Source organism: Periplaneta americana, chromosome 6 (assembly GCF_040183065.1).
Source record: "Periplaneta americana isolate PAMFEO1 chromosome 6, P.americana_PAMFEO1_priV1, whole genome shotgun sequence".
Taxonomy (NCBI): domain Eukaryota; kingdom Metazoa; phylum Arthropoda; class Insecta; order Blattodea; family Blattidae; genus Periplaneta; species Periplaneta americana.
Window position 1 is genome coordinate 151,244,267 of NC_091122.1, and position 20,637 is coordinate 151,264,903.

General features: G+C 35.0%; 1 protein-coding gene across 1 annotated transcript; it reads right to left on the reverse strand.

Annotated features, from left to right (window-relative positions):
- Positions 1-1,189: 1,189 nt before the first annotated feature.
- On the reverse strand, positions 1,190-18,670 carry LOC138702316 (dentin sialophosphoprotein-like). The gene is made up of 3 exons (XM_069829907.1): positions 18,558-18,670; positions 4,030-4,060; positions 1,190-3,439 (listed from the first exon to the last, which is right to left on the reverse strand). The coding sequence occupies exons 1-3, from the start codon at positions 18,600-18,602 to the stop codon at positions 1,644-1,646; spliced, it is 1,872 nt and encodes a 623-aa protein (XP_069686008.1). The 5' UTR covers positions 18,603-18,670; the 3' UTR covers positions 1,190-1,643.
- Between the last annotated feature and the right edge of the window lie 1,967 nt (positions 18,671-20,637).

Sequence of the window (20,637 nt, forward strand, 5' to 3'; positions counted from 1 at the left end):
TAATGCATGTCATTAAAGTACACCTACTCATTAAAGTTCAGGTGTTTTCAGCCAATGACAACTAAGCTTACAGGTGTTCAGCCTATAACGAGTCAGCTTTGTACCGTTATAAAACCGCAAGTATCGATTATTCTCGGATATGCAATCGAAAGAGAATTAGCGAAAAGTCACGGAGGCTGGAAATCCAATACTGTCGCAGAAGGTTATGTTCTGTTACTATAATAATTAGCGTTAATTGTAAATAATATTCAAATAAATTCAATTTGTCATCTCGTTTTTCAATGTCGAATTCAATAATCGAAGTTATACCAAGTTTAACGGGATTACACAAGGTCAATGACATTATTGTTCCTCGGAAAAAATCAATACTCTCGCGTCTGCGCACATCTCACAATTCACGACCTAGAACAAGGTCACTTCCGATCTTGTCAGATACAAATAAAATGTATACATCTGAATACTGTAATTTCAAGTTAGAAATATGGTCGAGCATAAAAAGTCGTATGAAACTCGCCTATAATGGTAATTAAGAAGCTCGTATGAAAATTATGAAACTCGCTTGCGCTCGTTTCATAAACATTCATACTCGCTTCTTAATTACTATCATTATAGGCTCGTTGTATAATGTACTACACGTATTTTATATTGAGGTTGTAAGTGGACAGATTATTCACAGAAGAGAAAGATATCTGTACACAATGACTAACATTTGAATACAACATACTCATTTATATATATATATATATATATATATATATATATATATATATATATATTATATTGGGGGCAATATTACGAATTGCCCTTATGACCAATATTAACATGTGACCAGTTGTGTACGGTTACGAATTTTAATTATATGACGAATTGTCTCTGACCAATTTCTGCGAAGAATTGTCCCCAATCCACTGTCTACATATCCTCTAGATTTAAGATTTGATTGCGTATGCTGGCTCGCCTGGCTGAGAACTTTGTGGTTTTTTCAATCTCTTCAGTGCATGAGTTCTTCAAGATCTACCAATATAGGTCTACTGATGCTGAATTACTTCCATATTTGAAAGCGTCCTCGATAGAAATAAATAACGTATGCCATGGTCTTACGAACTATACAGTACATTGGTCACACTATGATTTATTTAGCAAAAGTTGAAGATTTCATTAATATTATACAAGAATGAAAATGCCAGTAGATAGGATCACAGTAGGAGATTCTAAAACATAACAATCACTAGCAAAATCATACAGAGTGGAGTATTATTCATTAAAAAAACTATGGCAAAACCGCGAGTATCTGTGTGGAATTTTCAAACCTCTTCCATGGATTTATACGTAGTACTATTTCCAGACATTTTCGACTAGACATTAGTAGCACAAATTATGAATCTGTTATGGCTTGGATTCGGCACGACCTTGGTCAGCTGAAGAGAACAAAAGAATTTACACTGGCAATAGATAAACATCAATTCCTAAGTCAGGACTCGAACTCACAGCTGTATAGTCTCATAACCGAAGATTCATCGTAAGTGCTATATATAAATACCAAGATCGGTATTAGAATTTTCATTCCTTAGTAAGTATTTAGAATTGCTTTGCGACGGCAACAGGTGTTGATGAATATCTTTTGTTGTAAAAATCTGTTTTAGTTATTTAATTTCTGAATATCGTTGTACATTATTGGGTACAAAATGAATAAATGGAAGGCTGAAGTCTCCTGGTTGTGATATTGTTTGCTCGTAGGTATGTACTGGATTCATATATTGACTTTGTCTATATATTTGCAAGTCTGAGCTGTATGGCGGATAAGAGTCGGATTGTGCGTGGGAAATGGGTGATATCTGGTCATTAATTGGCATTAGAACTACATATTTTTGGTTAGACATTTGTTGAGGATATTGATTTTCATATGAGTATTGAAAGGGGACCTTAATTTCTTCTTGAGATGCAGTTCTTGCATTCATTTTAGGAGTATCTAATACATTTGATATTTTTGAACCAAATTGATCAATAGGACCAGTGTAATACTGATTCCAAAATTTCTGATCGTTAATTTCTTTCCACGATTGTGCACTTGGATCTAGCTTCCAATACTGTGCACTTTGATGTGGGTTCCAGAACTGTGAATTTTGATCTGGCATCCACAACTGTGCACTTTGATCTGGATTCCAGAACCGTGCACTTTGATCTAGCTTCCAGGGCTGTGTACTTTCATCTGTTTCCGAGAACCGTGCACTTTTATCTGGCTTCCAGGACTGTGCACTTTGATCTAGGATCCAAGACTGTACATTTTGACCTGATATCTGGGACTGTGCACTTTGGTCTGGGATCGGGAACTGTACACTTTGAAGGTTTTGATCTGGATTCGAGAACTCTATACTTTGATCTGAATTCGAGGACTGTATACTTTTATCTGAGATCTGGGACTGTGCACTTTTGTCTGGCTTCCAGGGCTGTACACTTTGATCTGGATTCAAGGACTGTGCACTTTGATCTGGATTCGAGGACTGTACACTTTTATCTGAGATCTGGGACTGTGCACTTTTGTCTGGCTTCCAGGGCTGTACACTTTGATCTGGATTCAAGGACTGTGCACTTTGATCTGGATTCGAGGACTGTACACTCTGATCTGAATTCGAGTTCTGTACACTTTGACCTGGATTCGAAGATTCTACACTGCGATCTGTATTCGAGGATTTTACATTCTGATCTAGATTCGAGGACTGTACGCTTTGATCCAGATTCGAGGACTCTACAATTTGATCTGGATTCGACGACTGTATACTTCGATCTGGATTCGAGGGCTCTATATTTTGATCTGGATTCGAGGACTTTACACTTTGATCTGGATTCGAGGGCTTTACAGTTTGATCTGGATTCGAAGGCTTTACACTTTGATCTGGATTCGAAGGCTTTACACTTTGATCTGGATTCGAGGACTTCAGACTTTGTCCTGAATTCGAGAACTTTAGACTTTGATCTGAATTCGAAGGCTCTACACTTTGATCTGGATTCGAGAACTTCAGACTTTGTCCTGGATTCGAGAACTTTAGACTTTGATCTGGATTCGAGGGCTTTACAGTTTGATCTGGATTCGAGGACTTTATACTTTGATCTGAATTCGAAGGCTTTACACTTTGATCTGGATTCGAGGACTTCAGACTTTGTCCTGGATTCGAGAACTTTAGACTGTGATCTGAATTCGAAGGCTCTACACTTTGATCTGAATTCGAGGACTGTACACTCTGATCTTGATTCGAGGATTTAACACTTTGATCTGGCTTCCAGGACTTTACATTTTGATCTGGTGGTCGTATCTTAGATGCTGGGATGTATAATGCTATAGGCAAGTACTGCCTTTTCTCTTCGACGTACGAGTCAAGTGATTTTAGAGTCTCTGCTTGCTGTGTCCTTTGATTTACAGCCTTCTCAGCGTCAGCATAATCTGTAAAGTAAAGCAATTTGTATTTTATGACATTCCTGTTTATGCTACTTCAAATTTTCTTTGCATATACAAAGTCTCCGAAAATGAGGTTACTGTGAAGTATCTACCTAGGTATTATGTGTATTCGATTGAAAGTCTTTTTATTTAAATAACTAATTGAAAAAGATTTCGTTAGTGGCAAGAGAAATAATTGAAAGGTACTCGATCGCGCATCCTTGCAAGAGAGCTGTGAAAAAGGATTATGTGAGCTAAGGCTATTGGTCACTTATATCGCTCCGTTTTTCACAGTTCTGTTGAAGGAAATTAAGAAATTTTGAAAAGCAAAACCGGAAATGGATGTAAGCTAATAATTATCACGTGAGGGAGACACGAAGTTCATTTTTCTCATCAGTTTCAGTGGTACTGTGAGTGATGTCAGAGTAAACTTTTATGTCAAATCGTTACAATTTTTTTCGCCTCGTAGGTTAAATATTGACGTTTTACGTCAAAAAACGTTCTCGTCCTTCCACCGACACTGTTTATACGTATCCATTATATTGCTTCGAATAACAAAAGTGTGTGTGAAAAACCTCTCTTATATAATACTTTACCTCTTTCATTTATCCTCTTGTCACACCATGTCTGAAAATAAAGTAAATTGAAATTTAATTTGTTGCACTTCAGTTGTTGCGGAAGAGATTGTTGGATCTATTCAGTAACGTTGATGATGAATAAAATGACTGTAACTATGATGAAGATGACGGTGATTTAATAAATATGTCTACCATGATGATGGTAATGATTCTAGAACTATGATGATAGTGATATGATGACAGTGTCTATGTGTGTGTGGTCATCTAGAGTCCGAAATTTTGTGTAATTACATATTTTTTTCTTACTATTTATCTGTCTGAAAACTCAGAATGTTGACGAATTAGACTACGAAGAGAGCATTAAATGTAATTTACATATTTTTACAAATTTTCTCACAATACCACATATTTTTAAGATAAATACAAATTTTCAGATGAAATTGAAGTCCATCCCAAATTATTATTAATTTAATATTTTTTTGGAAACGGCATCAGTCATTTCAAGTAAATTTTAGGAAGAGAACAAAAAAACTGTATTAAGTGATTTAAAAAAATAATAGTTGAAATTTTTTCTTCTTCTTAATGTACGACATTCTTCTAAAAAATCTCGTAGTATAGAATATTATAGATTTATTAATTTGTCCTACAGAATAATATCTGTAACATTGACAAATAATATTTGAGGAGAAAAATTCGCTCCGACGCAGGGGATCGAACCCGGATCCTTGGTTCTACGTACCAAGCGCTCTGACCACTGAGCTACGAAGAGTTCAACCCACAGCACCGGACCGAACCCTCCTCCTTCAATGTTTCCCTTTGTGGCCTGACTCCAAGTTAGGCATATATGTTGACGTTATGTCCAATGTCAAATGCCATTATACTAGGAGCGCACTCAGCTGAGTGACTTGTTTGGCCGGGATTCCGCGGTTACGTGCACAGTAATCTGTACAAATATATACACTGCAGCTATGAGAATATTATGGATTTATTAATTTGTCCTACAGAATAATATCTGTAATATTGACAATTAATATTTGAGGAGAAAAATTCGCTCCGGCACCGGGGATCGAACCCGGTTCCTTCGTTTTACGTAACAAGCGCTCTGACCACTGAGCTACGCCGAATTCAACCCACAGCACCGGACCGAACCCTCCTCCTTCAATGTTTCCCTTTGTGGCCTGACTCCAAGTTAGGCATATATGTAGACGTATATGTCCAGTGTCAACTGCCATTATACTAGGAGCGCACTCAGCTGAGTGACTTGTTTGGCCGGGATTCCGCAGTTACGTGCACAGTAATCTGTATAAATATAGTAGTATAGGCTTATTAAATGAGTAAGGACTATAATAATAATTCTTTATTTATATTGGCAGGGTTAAGGCCATAGGGCCTTCTCTTTCACTCTACCAGGTCACAAAGCATACAAACAGTTAAAATTTAACAAAAAGTTAAAGAACAGAATACTAACATATTAAAAAAAAATAATAATAGCATAATAAAATCGACATTAAACAACATGAAAATAATACCATAATAGAAAAAAAGTAAAATACATTAGAATATAGAGAAAGCAACTCATTTAGTACAAATGGTTAATATGGAAAAATGTAAGGCAGAATATATCAAAATGGAATTTAATAAAATAATAATATAAAAGAAAAGAAATACGAAAATTAAATAAAATTCACGATAAAAAGGCTATGATAATAAATTCATCGGCTGATAAAGAGAACAAAAAGGGGAAAGGAAGGAAAAAGAAATATATAGCCTATATTTTTACAAAACTATGGCAGAGAAAAGGGCTTATAACTGAAAGGAATCTAATTCAAAAAGTGCAATTTTAATTTATTTTTGAAACTAGACAATGTCCGACAGTCTCTGACATGTTGTGCTAATGAGTTACATTTTATGAATTTTCGTAATTTTCAAAATGATGCAAGTTAGTGATTGAAGCCCTTTCGGAACAAATATATTCAAATGCCGTTTACTTAAACTCTTTATGAACAAAATTAGCACCACTGATTTTCCGTAGAAACGGTTTCATTTAATTAAGACAACGCAAGTGACAGAAAAAATTCCACTGCGTAGCGCATGATGTAACAGGGGATTCACAGCATCCACACATTAAATAGCAAGGTCACGCTCACGGTCACGAGTGTGGTGCAATAGACAGATAACTCACATGATGATAGGCCTACATTACGAAATACATTCATATTGTGTTTACTTGATGTATTTGAAATGATTTCTTAAATTTAAATTTAAAAAATTTATATATATATACAGGGACATCACTTTATTTTTACCAACATTTTCAACATTAACCTGGCTATACTCGGAAACACTGTTTCCCCCTTCCATTACAGGAGTTTGATGTTACTAGTGCAATATGTAAACAAATCATTTTACTAGGTATAGGAGGAGAGAAAAGTAGTGTATCCATTTATGTTGTAGGGAAATACGATATTACGATTTTCAGTTTGATCATCACTTTTACGGAATTTATCAAAATACAGTAGAGTAGTAACATTTTTTTTTCAAAAACTCAACTTTTCAGGCGGCTATGTTCGTTATGTAATGTCTACTTTATTTAGCATATTAATTATTGATGTTATCATACAATATAGAGAGTGCATTTAAATTGAGGGGGTCATAAGTAAAGGGCTGTAAGTGCACTTAAGTTACTTTTGAGAAAATGGGGTTTAAATATTTAAGCTTTCGTAAAATCGGTGAAATTTTTTATTTAAATTTTAATGTGTGATGCGATTAAAATATCCCTTTGCCACTAAAATTTTAGATACTTTTGCTTACACTGGATGCACTTAACTCATGTTATTACCAAAGCTCGGAACTAGGGGACTTGTGTCGTGTGCATGAGTAAGGTTACAGGTACAGCGTCCACACAGCTCACGCTGCAAGTGCTCAGGGACAGTCGTGTGTACTAAGAAAGTGGCCGCAACTAATGACAGGAAGACTGACGAAGAAACTGTTATGTCGAAGCCAATGACATTCAGAGAATTAAAAGTAAACGGTCTGTTTGAGGAAATAGAAAATACGTGTTATTTCGAATGGGTATTATAGAAGTTTGGAAATACATTTTGTTTTAAATTTAAGATACAGAATTTCGTGGAGAATTCGGAGGAGATACATTATTTTTTTTTCGAATGGAGAGTTTATATTTTGTAAGTTGTGCCACACACAAACTAGAGGCTGGAAACGAAATTCATTGAAAGGCATTGCAGTCCCTCAAATTGTAGAAAAGTCTGTCCATAGCCATGGATCGAGACGTAGAGGGCTTGCCCTAGTAGTGACACACTAATTGAAAACTATTTTCGAGAAAAATGTAGGATATACTTATCTTTCTCAGATACGAGATCAGCTAGCAACTGCTGAAAATCGAACAGAAAACAGTAACAGTGAAAACATTCAGTATTTTAAGTCTGCTACCGAAAAATCTTCGAATGTAGATAGTCATACACTGTAATAAAATGTACACAGCAGAACAGTAAATTTGATATATTTCTCATGTTTATTTTTATTATATATATGCTATGAAATTACGTGTTTCAACCTACCATAATGTTATCAATATGTTGTTGCAGCCAGAAACCACTTTTGTAGCAGACCTGCAGTACCTCCGTGCTGGAAGCGGGAGTTTGTTGACATTGAAGTCCGGTCGCTTAGTCACGTGCAAAGACACAAGTCCCCAAGTTCCGAGCTTTGGTTATTACACATGTCACTAGCATTCCTTTGCTTCTAGCCACCTCAATTCAAAAAAAGCTAATCTGAATTTTTAAACAAGTTGCTGAAAATGATTGCCGTTCATTACAATGCAGGCTTCAATTCAGTACGCATATTATTAAAAACATTTTGAAGCATATTCTCTGAAATTGAATTTATTGTTTCTTGAATATAATTTTTTTAGTACGATATTATTAATATAGGTTCTTTCTTCTATAAAAAACGCAACCATATTCATGAAACACACTATACACTACAGTGTTTACTTCACTGCTTGAAGACTTCGAATGCAACAGCGGCCGTAAGTTTGTGTCTGACGGGAGCAAGGACATTAGTGAAGGGGTGAGAGTGAAGTACATTCAGAAATGCAGGTACAATAAAAATGCAAGTATACAGGGACATCATATATATATGCCTATGAAATAACAAAGAACGCTATTTATGTGTAGCGAAATTATTTAAAATATGTATTTACACGAAAAAATGTCAAATGAAAATACTTGTTTTTCACATAATTATAGGGTTTGATCACAGTCTAGTATATACAGTCGCGAAGCTCAATACGTAGTAAATATGCAAACATTAGGTAGTTGCTCACCACTAGGGTCGCTAATATCGCCTCATTACAGGCAATGCAAAATAGTACCGTCACAGTCTATTGTTTCCAGCACCCTCAAAACTCAAGCTTCGTGACTGTATATAGTAGACTGTGATTTGATGATCCCTTGTCATATTTTTGTCACTTAAAGTATTTTGTAACAAATTTTTGTACTGAATCAGGCTATTGAATACCACTGACTTGACCTACATGATGATTCTGTTCATTATGGAATTATGTTGTTCTAGTTCACTTGCGTAGGTTCGCGCTCGATGCACATCCACGATGAGTAACTCGCTAATTTATTAATTTTAAAGTAAACACAATATCATGGCAAACTGTGTATGCGCAGGCCTATATCGTATGATCGAACAGTGCTGTTCAGAAATGTGTTTATCGTTACCTGTTGTTGAAAAGGTCAAAGAGAATTACTTCTTGCAACTTTGAAAACCTACTGGCTTAGGTGTCTAGATGAAGCATGTCAGAATGGAGGTTGTCGATCAAAAGCGCCAATTTGTGGGAGGAAAGATCGCATAAGCGCCAATGACCGTATTACAAAAGCGCCAACATCAGTATACTCAAAGTACTACGGCGAAACACGTGGAAAATGCATATAAATGTAAATTTGGCAACCAAATTGTGGAATAGGCTAATTATAATCAAACGTTGATTAGTATAATAAATTAATGTATGCCTGCCGATCCGGAGTTGCATTCGGGCGCGGGTTCGATTCCCTCTTGGGCTGATTACCTGGTTTGGTTTTTTTCCGAGATTTTCCCCAACCATAAGGCAAATGTCAGGTAATCTATAGCGAATTCTCGGTCTCATCTCGCCAAATATCATTTCGCTATCGCCAATCCCATCGACCCTAAATAACCTCGTAGTTGATACGGCGTCGTAAAATACCCAAGTAAACTAAATAAATAAAAAATTATTGTATTTGGTTTGAAAGGACATCAGTTACTAATTTATATCATTTGAAAACTTAGAAAACTCATAAATAAATAAATAAATAAATAAATAAAAATTAATGTATTTGCTTTCAAAGGACATCGGTCACTAATTTATATCCTTTGAAAATTTAGAAAACTCATAATAATAGATTAAATAAATAAATAAGTAAATAAATAAATAAATAAATAAATAAATAAATAAATAAATAAATAAATAAATAAATAAATAAAAATGAATGTATTTGCTTTGAAAGGACATCGGTCACTAATTTATAGCCTTTGAAAATTTAGAAAACTCATAATAAATAAATAGATAAATAAATAAATATAAATAAATAAATAAATAAGTAAATAAAAATTAAAGTATTTGCTTTGAAAGGACATCAGTCACTAATTTATATCAATTGAAAATTTAGAAAACTCATAGATGTCGGAAACTACAGACCGATTAGCCTTACATCTGTCGTATGTAAAGTCATGGAGCATTTGATATCGGATTATATTCGTCATGTTCTAAATGCGAAAGACTGGTTTTACAACCGCCAGCATGGTTTTAGGGAAGGCTTCTCATGTGATAGTCAAATTACGTCGCTGGTTCAGGATCTAGCTGAAGAGGTAGATAGAGGCGGAAGAATCGATGCAGTTGTGATTGACTTTTCGAAAGCATTTGATTTGGTGCCACATGACATATTAATAGATAAGTTAAGTAGGCTAGGAATAGATAAAAGAGTGGTGCTATGGATCCAAGAATTCTTAAAAGGTAGAACCCAGAGAGTTAGAGTAGGTCATGAAATATCGGAAATTGGAAATATAAGTTCAGGGGTGCCACAGGGCAGCGTTCTGGGTCCATTACTCTTTATAATATACGTAAATGACCTATGCCAGGATATTACATCAAATGTGAGGCTATTTGCAGACGACTGCATTATCTATAGAAAGATTAGAAATAATTCAGATGTAGATGCTATTCAAACAGACTTGAATAAAATTTACAACTGGGCGTTAAAGCATAGGATGAAAATAAATGGTTCTAAAAGTAAATCTATAACATTTTGTAAAACCCGAGAGGAAACTACTCTTAATTACGAATTCAGTGGTGTTGTAATTCCGCAAGAACAATGTTGTAAATACCTAGGAGTGTATTTAAACTCCAAACTTTCTTGGGGAGAGCATGTTGATAATGTTACAGGCAAAGCATGGAGGGCACTTCACTTTATTATGAGAATCTTGAGAAAGGCTAGCCCCAAATCGAGGGAAATAGCATATCTAACATTAGTGCGACCGTTAATGGAATACGGAACTACATGTTGGGATCCCTATAGAATATATCAGATAAATTCCTTAGAAAGAATCCAGTATAGGGCAGCTAAATTTGTTAAAGGTAAAAGAGAAGATGGGAACGATACGATAAAAGAACTTAAATGGGAAACTTTGGAAAACAGACGTAGGAAAACTAGAATAACATCATTGTATAGAGCACATCTAGGTCAGAAAGCATGGGTAGACATAACGGCTCGGTTAGAAAAGCCAACGTACTATGGTAGGAACGATCATGATTTTAAAATCAAATGTAGGAAACAGAAAACGGATGTAGGTAAATTCTCATTTTTAAATAGAACTATAAATGATTGGAATGACCTACCTGCAGCGGTCTTTGAGGGCTGTCCTTCCTTAAGGAGATTCAAGAATAATTTAAAGAGTTGTGTATAAAGTGAAAATTAAAATTAAGGTGACATTCAACATTTAATTTTTTAAGGTGGCATGTATTTATCTAGCCTGACGAGTTTACTTCCTTGGTTTGAATTGTAAATTATTTAAAAATAGCGTGTAAGAGGGCCTTAGACTAGAAATGTTTAGTTTAAATGTAGTTCTGTTTATAAGTACAGTATGCATAAGAATGCAATTATTTGACTTATTTGAACTGTTGTATCAGTGAAGCGAGGTGAGTCAGTGAAGTTATGGTTTTACAGTGCAGTGAACAGTTCCGATCAGTGATAATTTATAGCATCAATGAAATGTGTTCTATAGTGTCAGTGAAATGTGTTACAGAGTGTCAGTGAAATGTGTGCTAAAGTGTCAGTGAAATGCGTCATAGTGCCACTACAGGGAATGAGATGAGAGTAAAGTGAAAGACTATTGAAAATTATGTAGGACCTATACATAATCATGTAGGTTGTGTTGTAAAATTAGGTGTTTTATTTTATGTTTTATTATTATTGTGTTAAATTGTATTGTGTATTATTTTTGTATTGTGTATAAAATTGTATATGTGTTGTAAATTTTATTATGTATTGTAAATTTTATTGTGTATTGCTTATCATTTTAACTGTGTATTGTTAATATTGTATATACCACTGCCACCGGGTGCTTGCCCACTTGCAGTGTAAATAAATACATACATACATACATACATACATACATACATAAAAAAAAAATAAAAAATAAATAAATAAATAAATAAATAAATAAATAAATAAATAAATAAATAAATGCATTTGCTGTGAAAGGACATCCGCCACTAATTCATATGATTTGAAAATTTAGAAAACTCATAAATAAATAAATAAATAAATAAATAAATAAATAAATAAATAAATAAATAAATAAATAAATAAATAAATAAATAAATAAATAAATAAATAAATAAATAAATAAATAAATAAATAAATAAATAAATAAATAAATAAATAAATAAGTAAATAAATAAGTAAATAAATGAATGAATAAATAAGTAAATAAATAAATAAGTAAATAAATAAATAAGTAAATAAATAAATAAGTAAATAAATAAATAAGTAAATAAATAAATAAGTAAATAAATAAATTAGTAAGTAAGTAAATAAGTAAATAAATAAATATCACGTAAATTATCAAGAAACATAAAGAAAATTAAATTATTGTCTTAATATTGTTTTTGTTGTTTTCCTAAAATTTATGTCAATTGACTGATGCCCTTTCCGAAAAAAGAGAGGAATTCAAATATGATATAAAATAAAACCATTTTATTTTTTTTACACATATTGTACGTTGAAAAAAAATGGTCTACATAGATGTGTTATGTGTTATCTGGTAAAATATCGATTTGTTCAATATTGTAAATTAGTTTGAGCTGTTAATAATGATTTTACTATCCATTTAATACAGAAATTGCTCACGTTTATTAGTCAGAACTTGTACAGTATATTTTTCAGTTGCAATATTCCTACAGCTTCTTTCAAATATTTGGAAGCAATAGGAAGTGAGTTCCTTCTTTCTACTCAGCCATTCGGACATTCAAAATGGCTGTCGAATTTAACTAAATATGTATTTTATATAGATTTTAACTCCTGTCATATTATCCTGATGGGTTTCTCATTTAATAGATCCTCTGCTTTACGATTACAACGACTTCATAAAACGTCGTTTGATCCGAACAAATGTAGCATTTTACAATTCCTTTTCAGAACGAAATGTTACATTTGTTCGGATCAAATTTCTGCACATTTAAAGGACAAAAATAAAATTATTTCAATAATTTATTATCATAATACATTACTCTCTTAAACTAACTCACCATATTGGGAATTCAATCAAGGGCTTTCCCAAAACACGTTATGAAATATTTCATATAAAACAATTTTTATCTCGAAAAGGAAGCAAAAACGAGCAAATTTGTATTAAACATTTTTTTAAATATCTCAAAGAATAACCCCTGAAATTAATGACATTACTTATGGTTCACCTCGTATATTCACATTCCTGACGTCTATTGAAGTGTGCCATTGTGTATGTGTAAATACAGGGACATCATTTTATTTTTACTAACATTTTTAATATTGACTTGGCTATACCTCTGGATCAACGCCGTTTGCTATCCCCTTCCACGACTGGAGTTCGATGATACTGACGTAATATACAAACAAATCACTTTACTAGGTATAGGAGGGAAGAAAAGTAGTTCATCCATTTATGTAAACTAGGAAATATTGCGCTTTTGAGTTTAATCATTTTCATTAGGTTTTTGTTTAATCAAAATACAGTACAGTATTAACAATGAGTGTTTTTACTCACGAACTGAGCTGTCCATGTGGACGTATTCATTATGCAGTGTATATTATACTGTCTACAACACATTAGCGTACAATATAGAGAATGAAGTTAAATTGAAAAATAATCATAATATGGATATTAAACACATTTTGATACAGGCTTCAGTTCTAATGTGCATATTATCGGACTATAGCATATTGTACTTAATTCCAATTACCAGTTCTTCGTACTAGTAACTCATGTTGAAATAATTCTGTACCTACTCTATAAAAGAGTACTTTACGTACTGTAAATTCAATCTTCACTTCTGGCCGAAAAGATAGAATTACTCAGACATACTATCTACTGTCCGTCCAAGTGGTTATGTCGTAGGGTCGTAGAAAGGAGGGAAATCACGTGACAGTTAATTACTTAACGAGGCCCTTTTATTTAAGTTATTTTAAACAGTTGTATAATATTACGTAGACGTCCAATTCCGAACAGAAATTAATGTTCTCAGAAAAGAGCTACGACAGCCCAGCCACTAGCTGGCGAATAAAAGCTGGTTGGGGAAACCGGGGTACGACGTAGGCAAATGGACGACAGTACCTGTGCGAAAATGATTCAATATTGAAAGCTCTTTCGTCACTGGAAAATGCGAACATATTTTTGGAACGTACTGTGGCTACTATGACTGTATATGCGTCTTGGATCTGTGTGGAAGACGGTTGAAGGGGTGGGAGTGAAGTACATTCAAAAACTCAGGTACAATAAAAATTGAAGTAAAAATAAAATGATGTCCCTGTACTACACTTTCTGTTCAGACTTGCACGATTATATAGGCCTATGCTACTGTCTCCTCCACCCAATCCCCTGATTCTTTACCCCTTGAAACTACCCGTAAGTAGCCAGATGACATATGTCGCCCATTACTAATACTCTGTATCCAAATCCAAAATGCTTTAGTTTCCTATCTACATGTTTTGTTCTTTTTTTAGACTAGCACAAAACTCTCACATTGCGGGACGAAAAGGAATTTCGGAATCTTCTTAGAATTCTTAATCTTATTTATTCATCATCATCATCATCATCATCATCATCATAATCATCATCATCCAGAGGGACTAGGCCTTTCGTCCTGTTCCGTCCTCTCAAAGAAATTGATCTCTCCATCTCTTCGTAGGCTTTCCTCTGTCTCTCTTGCCTTAGGGTTTGTACTCTAGAATATTTTTAGGAATACGGTATTCTGGCATTCTTTGTACGTGTTCATAAATTTTTCTTGGTATTCTTTTATTTTATTGTTTCAGTTGAATATGTTCAGTTCGTCTCTTATCGTTTCATTATATTGTCTATCTGTTCTTCTGTATCCGGCTACCGATCTCAAAAATCTCATTTCTGATACTACTATTTCGTGTTTTTTGTTTTCTGTTAGGGTCCAGCATTCTGAGCCATACAAGAGAGATGGGACTGCTAAGACTTTATAACATTTCAAAATGGTTTCTTTTCTTGTTTTGTTTAATAGGGTTCTTTTAATCGTTTCACATATTTGATTAAAATTTTGTAATTTTCTTTGTTGATCTAATTCTCTTGTGTTTCCAATTTCACAGCCCAGGTATTTAAAATCTCTTACTTGCTCTACTATAATGTCGTCAATTAAAATTTTACATCGTACCTGTATTTATTCGTAATTAAATAGTGGCTCGCTGTATGCCGTCATGTGGCTAGCCGACGAGCCTAGAGAATTCAATCTTCCTACACTTCCGCAGAGGTGTATAACCTAAGAGGCAGAGAAGTTGCCTAGCAAGTATGGCGTTCATTCTGAAGAGTACGTACCGATACGTACGGTAACGCCGGTAGTGGCAGGAATGTGAACTGTTTGGAAATACGTACTGTCGGGATATGGGGAGAGGTTTAAGACGATTACTTACGTATTTGTTGACATTAACGTCGACGGTCAACATGAACACGGAGCATTTGATTTGTGTTGTGGAATGTTACCGTACGCAACCGATGATAACAAATACCCTGCGTACGACTTGCCGGCGCAAAACACAGTTCGAAAGAGGTTATGGTAGCACACAGACCGTACAGACCGCCATCTGTTGCTACGACGTTCAAGTTATACCGTACACGTTCTCAAGTTCAGATTGAAGAACGCCTTAAATAATAGGCAACTTCTCTAATATATAAGCTGAAACTCGCTTCAAATCGGTGACCCAACAACAGTGACGTCATGACACACTTTGAAATGAACAGCCAGTAGTTATTCCAAACTCCCTGATCTTGTGGTCAGTGCGATGCAGATCGCCGCAGAGACGTAACACAACAAGTCAAAGGTATGGGGCAAACATCAACTCCCGTCGAATGGGGATAAATCTTCGACCACGCCGGGATTTGAACCATGGACCACTTGGGTAGGAAAACTTAGGTAGGAAACGCACGCGCTATTCTCTAAGCCAGGCATGTCAAAACCCTGCACTTTGTGCAGTCGCGCACATTGTGGAGTTGTCTCTGTGCGATGTGCAGTTCCTATTCCCCTACCTGGAGGGAGTGAATCGGCTTGGAGGGGAACGCGACAGGGCTGTACATTACCTGCAGTAGCAGAACATCTTTGGTTTCAGTAACACAGATCAGTACGGGCGTGCTCATTGAGCTGTTATTGTGAATGCGTTATGAAAAGTAAAGTGAGGAGTCCACAGATATAACGAAGAAGAGGAATCACGAATCATATAACGTAACTGTTATGATGTTTTCCTCAGCCAACAGTAATTATTTTAAAATGAAAGGCTTTTATCATCTCATCTGGACCTAATACTGATGTGAGAATTTAAATCAGATTGGTAAAGTTCTCAAATATGATATTCGCCAGCTCTTATTTCTTAATTAGTACTCTCACGGCAAGACAAACATGACAATGATGTTGTTTTGGAGTCTGTATTAACACAGCCATCAATGGTTAGACGACTTACAACTTTTATTTGATAAGCTGATAAGTGATGAGAATATTGAGTGAAGAATACATGTGAGGCTCTTGAGGTTGTAAGGGAGCGAAGTAAGCGACTATTTGTAAGGCGGAAAAATTTTCTGGAAAAATAATACATAATGGCGAATTTTCCATCTCACGTTACTATCTTATCTTAATAAACTTACGTTAATAAATCTTTAAATCTGACATAAAGAAAATGTCCTCGCTTCACAGCTTGTGAAGTACTCTTTTAACTCAATTCAGTAACGCTCCAACTTGCTGATACTTGCTCTCAACGTTTTCCAAATAAACTATATATAATTTTAAATTCATGCTTAATTTATCCAATTTATTAATAATAATGTGAATTTATATTAATATAAGCAAGAAAATGATTCCAGTGTAAAAGTCTCACAATGTCCTATTGCATGTAATTGGGAGTAAAATATTTTCTTTAACATTTGTGCACCAATGGTCCCAATAATGCTTGAGGAACAATGAAAGAGTATTACTTTGAAATAATCAGTACCTACTACGTAAAATGAAATATTGTGTTCGTTTTTTGTTGTTTCGAAATTACTGCAATATTTATATTTTCTTCAAATACTGTATACAAATCATGTAAATAAATGATTCTTTACAAACGACTGCATTGTGAATTGTAACTGAGTAAGTCTATTGTTTCCTGTGTTACAATTATTGTCAAATATAGACACTGACAATAATTGTGTTTTTGTCCTCCTGCTAAGTGTGTTTATAATGTGCAAATGTCAATTTAATTGAACACTAGAAGCGCAGAATAGATTCTTGTACAGGGACATCATTTTATTTTTACTTCAATTTTTATTGTACCTGAGTTTTTGAATGTACTTCACTCCCACCCCTTCTACTAAGGAAGTTCCAACTCCACACAGAACCAAGACCGCAGATAGTAAGCAGTACTGAGTTACTGAGTATAGTACGTTCCAGAAATATGTTCGCGTTTTCCAGTGACGAAAGAGCTTTCAATATTGAATCATATTTTCGCACAGGTACTGTCCGTTTGCCTACGTCGCATCCCGATTTCCCCCACCTGCTTCTGCTCGCCCCTCTGTAATAGGTGGGCTGTCTTAGCTCTTTTCTGAAAACATTAATTTCTCTTAGGAATTGGAAGTTTACGTAATATTATACAGCTGTTTAATTTAACTTAAATAAAAGGGCCTCGTTAAGTAATTAACTGTAACGTGATTTCCTCCCTTTCTACAATCATGCGGCATAACCACTTGGACGGACAGTAGATAGCATGTCTGAGTAATTTTATATTTTCGGGTCGGGCAGAAGTGAAGATTGAATTTACAGTACGTAGAGTAGGTACAGAATTATTTCAACATGAGTTACTAGTACGAAGGACGAAACTGGCAATTGGAATTAGATGCAATAGTCTATAGTGCGATAATATGCACAAAAGAACTGAAGCCTGTATCGAAATGAACGGCCACCATTTTAAAAATTGTGTTTAAATATTCATATTATGATTATTTTTCAATTTAACTTCTTTCCCTATATTGTACGCTAATGTGCTGTAGACAATATAATATACACCGCATAATGAATACGTTCGCATGGATAACTCACTTCGTGAGTAAAAACACTTATTCTTGATACAGTACTGTACTTTGATTAAAGAAAAACCTAATGAAAATTATCAAACTCAAAATCGCGATATTTCCTAGTTTACGTAAATGGATGAACTACGTTTCTTCCTTCCTATACCTAGTAGAGTGATTTGTGTTTTACGCCAGTATCATCGAACTCCAGTCTTGGAGGGGGGAGCAAGCGGTGTTTCCGGTTCTATAAAGGTATAGACAGGTTAATATTAAAAATGTTAGTAAAAATAAAATGATGTCCCTGTACATCCCTCCTGCTAAGAACTGGTAAGAGCAACACGTGAATGACGCAATCTGCACAGACCGGCTTTCCGCGCACATACACTGCACTTTCAGTGTCTGATTTCTGACATGCCTGATCGAAGCAATAGCGCCGGACCCCTAAAGAACATTACTACCTATTAGAACATGCATGTTCAGCGCGGACATTTCTAGCCTTTAAACGAGGCGCAACTGTGACGTAAAATGCTCGTACTATCTTTTAAGCGTGTGCCTGCGTGCGATTCTGAGATTCTACGTCACTGTTGTACCTATTTAAAGGCTAGATATGCCCGCGTTGAACATGTCTTATTAGAATAAATTGTAAATTAGTTTAGATGTTTGTTTGTTGCGCATATTTTAAGGTAGATACTCACAGCTTGAATGTAGGCCAGCACAATGAAGAGGAGCATTCCAAGCATTTCGAATATTCCTTTCCTTCCGTGACTTTATTCTCGCTTACATTTCTGTAGCTTTGGATGTTGTAGCGGCCAGAAAACAAATGCAACTCATAAAATATTCCAATGCCTTTTGCATTGTGGGTCATATAATACGCTTAATGAGTACTGGCCACGGATGTTAATTATACCGAGGAGATATTACTGTTACATGTGCTCATACGTACAAGTTGAAACTTGAACTACTGTAAAATATTTTGCGACTTTAGTTGAAACTTGTGGCGGTGGGAAATTAATGTAAAAGATTATTTTCTTGACAAACTCACGTCCACACCTATGGAGTAGCGGTTACCGCGTCTGACCGCGAAACCAGGTCGCCCGGGTTCGAATTCCGGTAGGGGCAAGTTACCTGGTTGAGGTTTTTTCTGGGGTTTTCCCTCAACCCAATATGAGAAAATACTGGGTAACTATCGGTTCTGGACCCCGGACTCATTTCACCGGCATTATCACCTTCATTTCACTCAGACGCTAAATAACCTGAGATGTTGATACAGCATCGTGAAATAATTTACTAAAGAAATCGCAAATTCACAAGGCACGGAATAGCTTAGAATTAACCCCTTACCGCATGGGACAGTCTTGCACGCATCGGTTTAATATTCATATAACTTAAGTAGTTCTTTCTTTCTCAACTGATGTCACATACGGTCAAATCCAATTCTTGACCGTATGTCATATCTGTCCCAGTATGCAGTTTGAAATATTATATGCTTATATTATAAATTATATGAATATAAAACCGGTATGTGCCATATCTGTCCCAGAATGCGGTAAGGGGTTAATTGTCGGAAATTTAGTCATACTTGCGTTGACATTCTCAATACAGCCAAACCAAAAGAGCCTCGAATTCATTAATCGATTGATTTGCAGCGACTTTGGTCAATGTTTTTCGGTAGATGTATGTATGGTTCACAGATACATTGGTCTCTTATATTTGAGTCACGTTTTTTCCGCTCAAAGTTGTCTTTAGGTCACTGGATATTAGTCAGAATTTTTATGTCACTCAGTAAATTTGGGTCACGATTTTTCGGTCACTGAAATCGGTAACTAATTTTTGGTCAGAATGAAAGAAGACACAATTTCTTTACTGCATTTTATTTTCGTCGTTTGAATACGTAGTACTTACGTAGCATAAGCACAAGTTATTCTTGTTCGTCTTCACTATCAATTTTTTTCGAAGTTCTCTTGAATTTCAGCGTGTACGCTACATCTTTTAAGGTTGGTTCACAATAAACCGGAAGCGGAAACAACATTAATTCATTCATTCATTTATTTTATTCCATAAATCTTATATGAGCAATGAAGCTTTAAGATGTTGAACAAGTCAAAATTTTACAATATTACAATTACAATTTTTACAAATGTTTATAGTTTTACAATTTAGTAATTTCCTACACTTTTTACAATTTTGTGCAATTTTTTTTACAATATTTTGGAGAGATGTAGTGAGATGAGGTGAGGTCCGAGGATTCGCCAAAATATTACCCGGCATTTGCCTTTTGGTTGAGGAAAACCTCGGAAAAGCCCAACCAGGTAATCAAATCAAAGGGGTTGATATCAAGGACTCGCCATAGACCATCCGGCTTCAGTCCCACGGCTGTGGAAAACCTCGGAAGAAACCAAAGACCAAAGGCGGATCCAACCCAAGCCTGAACGCAGCTCCGTATCAGCAGCCCAGCGAGTCTGCCGACTGAGCTACATCGATGGCTCTACTAAAAGTATACAATACATAGCCAATCAGCTTATTAAATTTACAAACGCAAACGATCATTCATCAGTTGAGCTATATGTATAATACAAAACAAGATCATTAAATTTAAGGCATAAACAATTCAACCAGTTGTGATATACAAAAATTGATAACACATATCATGCAAATTACTTCAAATTACAAACACAAACAATTTATCAATAGAGCTATATAGATTACTATTCAATTTAAAGCATATACAATTCATCGGCCAAAACTATACAAATATATACAATACAAAGTTGCATA

Bases quoted from the DNA above. Each gene is read 5' to 3' on its own strand.
- LOC138702316 (XM_069829907.1), bottom strand. From the start codon at position 18,602: ATGCTTGGAATGCTCCTCTTCATTGTGCTGGCCTACATTCAAGCT. The intron at 4,061-18,557 runs GTGAGTATCTAC...CTTTATTTTCAG, and splicing joins TGCTGGCCTACATTCAAGCT to ACATGGTGTGACAAGAGGAT. The intron at 3,440-4,029 runs GTAAAGTATTAT...TTTACTTTACAG, and splicing joins CAAGAGGATAAATGAAAGAG to ATTATGCTGACGCTGAGAAG.